The sequence below is a fragment of the Prunus persica genome, chromosome G6 (assembly GCF_000346465.2).
Source record: "Prunus persica cultivar Lovell chromosome G6, Prunus_persica_NCBIv2, whole genome shotgun sequence".
In the NCBI taxonomy this organism is placed as follows: Eukaryota; Viridiplantae; Streptophyta; class Magnoliopsida; order Rosales; family Rosaceae; genus Prunus; species Prunus persica.
Window position 1 is genome coordinate 510,047 of NC_034014.1, and position 9,327 is coordinate 519,373.

Here is a 9,327-nt window from a genome sequence, read left to right on the forward strand (position 1 = left end):
TTAAAGAAAACAATGCCAAAACTTATAAATTTTCTTTTTGATAAGAAACAAAATTAAATAAACAATGCATATGTACAATACAAAACCTATAAATTACACAAGCATATTTCTTGCTTGAGAATTTTCGCAAGTGACAGAACACCCCCCTCCTCCTCCTCCTCGGTCAGTATGCCAACACTTCATGAGGTCAAAGAGAAAAAAATTTTGATTATTGAAATATGGGCCTATACTTATGTATAGCAAAGCAATTGGTTGTGGCCCTTGTAATTCTGGGCTTACCGGGCAATCAGCCGTCGGATCCACTCCAGTCAATAACCAACCCGGCCCGGATCCGGATGTTCTTTTCTTTGTTTTCATTCGGGTCCCTCTGTGACTCTGCCTCTCTTCCCCTCTTTGTGCAGTTCTGATCTGAAGCCCGAAACGGTGAGAAACTCTGCGTTCGGAGTTGCCTTTCATCAATTTTTAAAGGTACTTGTTTTCATCTTCTGTTTGTTTGATGCTTTACATGTTTGTGATCGTTATTTCAGTGCAAGATTTGATCTTAGTTAATAGATATAGATATATATATATATATATATTGTGCTGACCCAGTTTAGGTTTTATTGAATTGGACCCTAAAATTGGAAATATTCAATATTGGTGATTGGAAAAGATAAATTTTTTGAGTAGGCATATTAACCAAGTATATTAGAAATTCATGTGTGAGAAGATTTTGATTGTATGGCATTTGTCCTGAATCCTGATAGTGTTTTTGTTCCTCCTTCGTTTAGTGCATATCAACTTAAAATGGCTGGCAGAGCTCATATCCCCACTAAGAGCTCAGCACTTATTGCCATGATTGCTGATGAGGTATGGATGATGTTTGTTCTGTAATATTTTGATTGAAATCACTTCTTGCATTCTCGATTTGTCTTTCTGTTCTGATGAGGTGATCCTTTCATTCATGCAGGACACTGTAACTGGATTTTTGCTGGCTGGAGTGGGCAACGTTGACTTGCGGAGAAAGACAAATTATCTTATTGTTGATTCAAGTAGGTTATGAGCTTTATTCATGCTTGAAAAGTTGGAACTTCGTCCATACTGGGAATCTGTTTCTGTATGTTTGTATGTGTATGCAGATGGGTAATTGGATGGATTAAAATGCCAATTCTGGTATATGATTAGTAATCTGTTTGTAAGGGGAAGGAAATTGCAAACTTCTAGGGAATGAATTCTATATGTACGAAATGATATCTTTCTGTTACGAAATTGCTCTGTTGTGAGTATTATTGCGAATCCATTGACGGTGAATGCTTTCCTTCTTCTTTTTCAAGCAAAAAAAAAAACAAAAACAAAATAAGATGCCACGATTCATTAGTGATGCAAAGTATAATATTACATTTTTGTCCGTTTAAATTTGGACTGCTGTGAATGCTTTGGTATTCCTTTTGTCTCTCTTCTTAATGAGTATTGTAGCGCTTGAAATTAGCCTACAACCTGGTACATTAAATGAAAATTGTGGTACATTAAATGAAAATTGTACTTTTCTTCTCTGATTTTTTGGTGTGAAAAATTTAGCTATGAATTCATATTAATAGTTAGAGCGAGTTCAGTTGCTGGTGCTTGTTTTCATATCTAATAGTATGTGCTTCTGGTTTTTTGCTCAGAAACAACAGTGAAAGCAATTGAAGATGCATTCAAAGAGTTTACCACAAAGGAGGAAATTGCAATTGTCTTGATAAGCCAATATGTAAGTTCTTTCTCATTCTTTGAAGTTGTTCAACTGTTATGGTGATGGTTTTTCTGGTTTGTAAGGTGACATCCTTAGTTCCCAAGTGGTTGCTACACATACTGTAATTTATGGCAATCTTTGTTTGTATGTATTGCAATGTATTCATTCTTTCCAAATTAGTTGTTCGTTGTAGATTATTTTTCTTTTAGGAAGGAAATGACCTTTTTTCTCCTGTTTCCTTTGCAGGTTGCAAACATGATAAGGTTTCTAGTTGATAGCTACAACAAGCCAGTTCCAGCTATTTTGGAAATCCCTTCCAAGGATCATCCTTATGACCCTGCTCATGATTCGGTTCTTTCACGAGTGAAGTACCTCTTCTCTACTGAATCTGTGGCATCAGGAAGGCGATGATCATAGAGTATTTTCACATGGTTTGCACACAAGGGTGAGAAATAAGTATTGCTTTTGCTTACCATATATGCCCTTCTGCCTTTGATCAACTTCACGCCAAGTGCTATGTTCAGTTGTGTAACCGAATAAGATATTTCAATCAATGTAAAGAGGCTAATGATATATTTAGATAAGGCTCCCTCGGATCCGAAATCTTTGCTTTCGAGCATCCGTCATTGCCTGGCTCCTCTTCTGCCGTCTATGTATTTGGAGCCGCATCCATCACTCGGATGTCTAACCAGAATAATTCATCTCTTAAAACCGCAAAATTTCATATATTTGACTGTAATTTGTTGAAACAGGGGAAAAGAGAAAAAAAAAACCAAATGTAATTTGTTGAAACAGGGGAAAAGAGATAAAAAACCAAATTCATTGTGCTGTAGTGACCAATACTTGAGAATGGTCACTAAACAGAATTTGTGACGAGCTTCTAGTGACACCCAGTGTATTTGGACACCAATTACATTTAGTGACCCAAAACGGTATTTTTTGTGACCAAGTGGTTGGACACTAATACTTGTTTTTCTTGTAGTGAAACGAGCACAAGCATTTATATTTAGGACTATTTTGTGGTCGTCGATATTCTACTTTGGCAGCTCTGCTTGCCGTCAAGCTTTCGTTTTGTTTTAAGGTTTGGCCCCCTTTGTTCTATGAACATAAGGGAAAATAACATGGAATAGGGGTACGATTACCAACAAAATCAGGAACTCAACTTCTTTATGACTTTTAACCGTAGCTCAGTAGGGACAGAAACCTTTTCACGGTAAATTAATATAACTAAAGTAAGTGATGTGGGGACCTTTTTTGTTGAGAAGGCTTAGCTAGGCTCAATGGTTGCTCGGTCTTGAATGAAGCCTTCAAGTCCCCGTTTCTGAGTAAGCTAGAACAAGGCCCAAAGTATTCTAAAGGAGAAGCGAGTCCTAGAGAATACTCTGTTCTTCTTCTAGTGGCTCTTCCGGCAGCTCTTTGGATTTCTACGATATGGCTTGACATAAGAGGCTTGCAACGTGGGAGTTGAGAATCCATAAGCTTAGCGAGAGAGAATGCTTGATATGCTTGAAACATGGTGTTGGAAAAGATACAAATGATGTTCTAGGGCTTGGGATGGTTTTTTAGGTTTCCAGTAGCTAGAGAGTATGGCTTGGGTGTTTGCAGAGGATAAGCTTGCCTCTGTGCGAAGAGGTTAGTGTTTACTAAATGTTGGAAACAGTGGCGGAGCCACTCCTAGACCTGGAGTGGCCCTGGGCCCCCCCCAGATTTTTATCCCTTCTCTATTATATTATATATAATATGTAGAATTTGTAATAAACAACTTATAAATTAAGTTAAAATTTCCTATAAAACAAATTAGACATGATTCAATTAGAAATATTTAGCTCTAAATATATAATTATTGAATACTTAGGTGTGTTATATACTTGTATTTTCAACTTCAGCCCCCCAATTTTATAATTTTAGCTCTCCTCCTGGTTGGAAAGGCAAACGACGATACGATAGCGCTTAGAGCAAGTCCAACGGGCCAGCCGAGCCCGAGGCTAGGCCGGGAAAAAAAAAATTCGTTCCAGCGGCTAGCCCAAGCCCGGGGGGCTTGTGGGACCCACTAACTCGGGCCAGCCTGAAGGCGAGTTCAGCCCGAGCTTCAACCCGCCGGACAATGCACGCGCCAACGGTAAAAAAAATTTGAACGCGCTCGCTGACGTCAGCGCGATGCCAGCTCCAACGGGAAGATGCCACGTGTCGCGCCCCCAGCCCTCTGATCAGCATATCCGAATCCAATCCTACGACTGGCATTTTTTGTGCAATAAAAATATGAAAAAAAATCGGAATTTTTTTTTAAAAATTCTAAAAAAATTCAGATTTTTTTTTTCTATAAATACCTATCAATACCCTTCACTTTCAACACCAATCCTCATACATTTCATTATACTTCTACTATTATTCACTATTTACTCGACATTTTCCTCTTTTTCACCTTGTATTTTGATTTCATATTTTTATGGCTTCTTCTATCGAAACTGGAGGGGCTTGGAGCATCATGGAAGATGTTTCCTTGTGTGAGGCTTGGCTCTAAATTTGTCATTGTCCCGTGTCTGGCAATGAGATGAAATTTTTTCATATGTGGAAAAAAATTCATGCCGAATTTTGTGAAAAAATTCCGGGGTCTACTTGTACGGAGATGACATTATCCAGTAGGTGGAAAATTCTCAATAAAGAGTTGGGAAAATGGAGAGATGCCCTAGCAAAAGCGATGGACAACTATAGAAGCGGGAAAAATCGTACTAATGAGGTACGTATTTTATAATTTTTGTTTGATTAAGTTTAATCTCCTAATATATATATTTTGTTAATATTGCTTGCATTTTCAATATTTTGTTAATATTTCTTGCATTTTAAATATTTTGTTCATATTTCTTGCAATATCAATATGTTGTTAGTATTTCTTGCATTTTAAATATTTTGTTCATATTTCTTGCATTTTCAATATTTTGTTAATATTTCTTGCATTTTAAATATTTTGTTAATATTTCTTGCATTTTCAATATTTTGTTAATATTTCTTGCATTTTCAATATGTTGTTAATATTTCTTGCATTTCCACTTGTTTCTTAATTTTCTTGCACTTCTAATTTATTTGTAAGGTTAATTGCATTTCCATTATTATTATTTTTGTTACTTGCATATCCAATATATTTTAAATATTTATTGTATTTCCATTTTTTTGTTAAATAGATGATTCAAGCACAAATGTGGTTCGGTGCAACCGGGGGTGGCAAAAAAAGTTTCAACCATCATGAATGTTGGGAGGTGGTGAAATATTGCAAACACTTCATAATTATTCCGACGGGTCCAACTGTTGTGTTAAACGAGACGCCACTCCGTGATTCAATGACATCGGATTCACCTCTCGATACTCCTATGAGTCAAGACTCACCCATCGAAAAGGAGCCGAGGCCCATTGGCCGAAAGGCCGCGAAGGCAAAGAAAGCGGATAATTCAAGCAATAATAATTCAAAGTTTTTGGAGGAAATTGCAAGGCAAAACGGCATAAGAATTGAAATGGAGCAAAAAGGCCAAGATAGCGAGTTGACCCTTCAAGCTGAGTATGCACGAGAAAGAGAGTATTTGCACAAAAAAGATATGGACAAGACGGATCGGGAAACCATGGCGATGGATACAAGTCATATATCCCCTGAAACAAAACAATTTTAGAAGCTGAAACTGAGGGATGTTATGAGAAGAAGGCTTTTCCGGGATGATGGGCCTAGCAACACGGATTGGTTAAATGATGGAAACCATTAAATTAGTTAGCATACCTTTTATGTATTTGTATTTTTCATGTTTTCTATTAAAGTTGTTGTAATTCATGTATTTTATTTTAGTAGTAGTAATTCGTAATGACTTGTATTAGATTTCGTTATTTAATAAACAAAGCATTCAATAAATTACCTTTTTATTCAACATATTCCATACTTCAAACAAAACAAAATTCAAATAAAAAAAACTACAAACAAGGCACAATAATAATAACAAACCAGAACCAAACCATAATAAATAAAAATACAACACAACCTAACCATAACTAAATAAACGACAAACCAAAGCATCTATGCTCCATCATTCATCTTCATTGCCTTTCACCGCCCATAGATGCTCCATCAAGTGAACTTGACGCATTTCATGAATATACGAAGATTGCATCTCTGTATATCGATCTATCATTCGGGTCATCAAATGACCATCCCTTACCAACGGTTCCGGCTCAAAAGGTTCTCCACTTGGCCCTATGGGCCTTTCATAAATCTGTGTCAAGGCCGTGTTCATTGGATCTGGTTCGTAGACCTCTAAAGCATCATAATCGTACTCATCCTCCACAATCATATTATGGAGGATGATGCAAGTCATCATAATGCTTCTGAGGATCTCCTCATCAAATAGACTGGCCGCACCTCGAATAATCAACCACCGAGCTTGAAGAATGCCAAAACACATTTCGATGTCTTTCATGTATCCCTTTTGATAGGTAGCAAATAATTTTTGCTTCTGGGATCGGGGATTCAGAATGGATTTGACAAAAGTGGTCTACCTCGGGTAGATGCCGTCAGCTAGATAATACCCCGTCTGGTACACTGTATTGTTGACTTGATAGGTGATATTGGGGCCCTGGCCTCTCAATACATCGTTGAAGACCGGGGATTGACCCAGCACGTTGAGGTCATTTTGGGATCCTGCAACTCCAAAGAAGGCATGCCAAACCCATGTGTTGAAGCCAGCAACGGCTTCAAGGATGATACTTTTTTGGCCTTTTCTATTTCCGTAATCACCTTGCCAGGCAGTTGGGCAATTCTTCCATTGCCAGTGCATGCAGTCGATGCTACCAATCATTCCTGGAAATCCTCGAGCTTCGGCTTTTTGTAGAAGCCGTTGGAGGTCCCTGGGAGTTGGTCTACGCATGTAGTCCCTAGTGTATAGAGTTTCAACTGCTTGACAAAATCTTACCAAAGCCTCCAACGTAGTGGACTTCCCCATCCGGGCAATCTCATCCACCTGATCAGCAGATGCTCCATACGCCAACATTTGTATAACAGCTGTAAGCTTTTGCTCCGGAAGAAGCTCCAAAACCCCAGTAGCATCACACTTTTGAACAAAGTATGCATCATAATTGCAAATATCATGCATGACTTTATTGAACAAATGAGGTTGCATTCTAAATCGCCTTCGAAAATCAACATCAGAGTACAAAGAAGTTGGGATAAAATAATCTTCCAAAAGATTCTTACCCCGAGAATGCCTATATCTGTCCACATTCCGGCGGCGGCCGACTTGTGAACCACAGCGACGACCTTGGTTCTCTGCATCTTGCAAAGCCACTGCTATGAGAACTTGTTCATCGACTTGTCTCTGCAACTCATTGATTTCATTTGCTCTACGGTTTCTCTCATTTGTTTCTCGCTCTTGCCTCTCCAAGCATCTCATAAAATCTTCCATTGAGAATGAATGAAATATGAAATCTAAACTCTAAGAAATGAAAATATAGAAAGATGTGGTGTGAGAGGTGTGAGCTGAGCCTCTGATTTTATAGAAAATTTTGGCAAGATAGACATGCCACGTGGCTTGATTTGATTGGAAGAAAATCTTATCTGAAATTTGAAATTCATCCGAAATTTGAACCCAAATTTATCTGAATTGAATTTTGAAATTCATTCGAAATTTGAACCCAAAAATTTATCTGAATTTTGAATTTTGAAATTCATCCGAAATTTGAATCCAAAAATCTTATCCGGAAATTTTATCCGATTATGAATAGTCTTGACACGTAGGAACCCGGAAATCTTATTTGAAAATATTATCCAAATTAATTATTTTCATTAAAAAAGTTGTGAAAAAAACAAAAAAATTAATAGTAATTGCCCTTAGCCATGGTAATGGGTGGAAACACAAAATACTATTTGCAAGAGCAACCATTATTCATGTGAATAGTGACTGCCCTAGCTCCCCCCTTGCCATGGTTAAGGGCAAATGGGTGGAGTTGCTCTTACAAGACCACGCTGTTTGCTGAAAGAAAGGTATAACACGCTGGACAATTTTCTTTTTTTCTATACGTAATTGGGCCCTGGGCTGTTGCCCTGCTCTTCATGGGCCAAGGCCAGCCTATGTGTTTTTTTTTTTGGGCGGTGTTCATGCAATTCCTTTTTTTTCCTGGTAACAATAACAAAAATGGGAAACAAGTAAAAAAAAAAAAAAAGGAAATATGTGAACTAAAACCAAAGAAATAAAAACAGAAGGAAAAACACGTCAACAAAAGAGAAGGCCTGAACCCTAATACTGAAACACATGTGTACACAACAAAATACATATATATATATATATATATATATAGAGAGAGAGAGAGAGAGAGAGAGAGAGAGAAAGTGCAAGAAAAAAAGAGAGGTAGAGAAGTCGACGGCGGTGCTTGCTTTGGTTGTATGTATACGACCAGACACAGCGTCCGATAGCTATCCAACTTTTATCTACAATAAATATATCCGAATCCAAGGGAAGCAAGCGAGCGAGCCCGAGAAGAAAATAAAAGAAAAACAAGATGAAAAAAGCTAGGCTAACTCTCGAGGAGGAGAAGGAATTGGCGGCAGACATGGGCAGCCAAGTCCAAGAAGAAAGCTGGAAAGGTGACGATGATGACAAGTCTCTCTACCTATGTTTCGCCGAGCACAGGGTCGATGGCTCCTTTACTTACACGCTATTAAAGCCATTGGGTTGAGCGCATTATCATCTTCTCTGTCGTCAGGGTGCTCGCTGAAGTTACGGCAAGTGGCTTACACAGTGGCTTACACATCTGGCTTGGATCTTCCTCGTAATATGTGTTGCGGAGTCTTTGGATCCAAAATTTTTTTGGCCGGTGGCACCATAAGCGTGTATGACCCGGTAGTTGCTACCCAGGAAGGCAAATATAATCCGAAATTAGGCGGATTCGTGCCATGTCCGTGTAATTAAAAACTCACAATATAATTAAAATAAATATGAATTGAGTTTCAATTAAATTAAATATATCATACATAGTAACATAGGGTTTAGAACTTACTTGGATTGTGAAATTTCACAATTAGAATGAGTAAAACAAAGAGAGTAGTTGGCGGCACCACCACATGGTGACGACACAGCAGCATAGAGGCACTCTCCAGTGGCGGCAGCAAGGGAGGAGATGGAGTTGAGGGTTTAGGGGAGGGGGGGATTGAGTTGGGAACTTAGGGTTTGAACTTGGAGGAGAAAGGAAAAAAAATTGGGGGTTTTAGAATTGGAATCGGGTATGTGGAGAAAAAATGGCTGGAGAGGATACGCTGGTCTTCTTTTAATTTGTTCAGACCTGGCCAAAACGACGTCGTTTTGGCCAGGTTGTTTTTAAAAAAAAAAAACTAGCGCACGATGGGCTTTCTTCTTCAGCTTGCAACTAATGGTTCTTTAAGACATTTCGTCGACCACTTGGTGTGCAGCTCCAAGAGGTGACACTAGCAGCTCCAAGGGACCTCTAAGCTTATTTCTATGGCTTCCAAGAGCTCATATGACCCCATTGACCCCACTGTGGCTCCGCCTCTGCAATATACTACAAAAACAACGCCGAGGGTTTCCTGCGATTCTACAGGAACCTCGAAGTACATATGGTACGTTTATATA

General features: G+C 38.5%; 1 protein-coding gene across 1 annotated transcript; it reads left to right on the forward strand.

Moving 5' to 3' along the window:
* On the forward strand, nucleotides 350–2,458 carry LOC18772703 (V-type proton ATPase subunit F). Its single transcript, XM_007207426.2, has 5 exons — nucleotides 350–468; nucleotides 771–849; nucleotides 950–1,031; nucleotides 1,647–1,729; nucleotides 1,958–2,458. Exons 2-5 carry the CDS (start codon nucleotides 787–789, stop codon nucleotides 2,120–2,122), a joined length of 393 nt encoding a protein of 130 aa, XP_007207488.1. The 5' UTR covers nucleotides 350–468; nucleotides 771–786; the 3' UTR covers nucleotides 2,123–2,458.

What these genes read in the sequence shown, in the direction of transcription:
- LOC18772703 (XM_007207426.2), top strand. Translation starts at nt 787, where the DNA reads ATGGCTGGCAGAGCTCATATCCCCACTAAGAGCTCAGCACTTATTGCC. An exon ending in TTGCCATGATTGCTGATGAG is followed by an intron (nt 850 to 949) that starts GTATGGATGATG and finishes TCATTCATGCAG; the next exon opens with GACACTGTAACTGGATTTTT. An exon ending in TTGTCTTGATAAGCCAATAT is followed by an intron (nt 1,730 to 1,957) that starts GTAAGTTCTTTC and finishes TTTCCTTTGCAG; the next exon opens with GTTGCAAACATGATAAGGTT.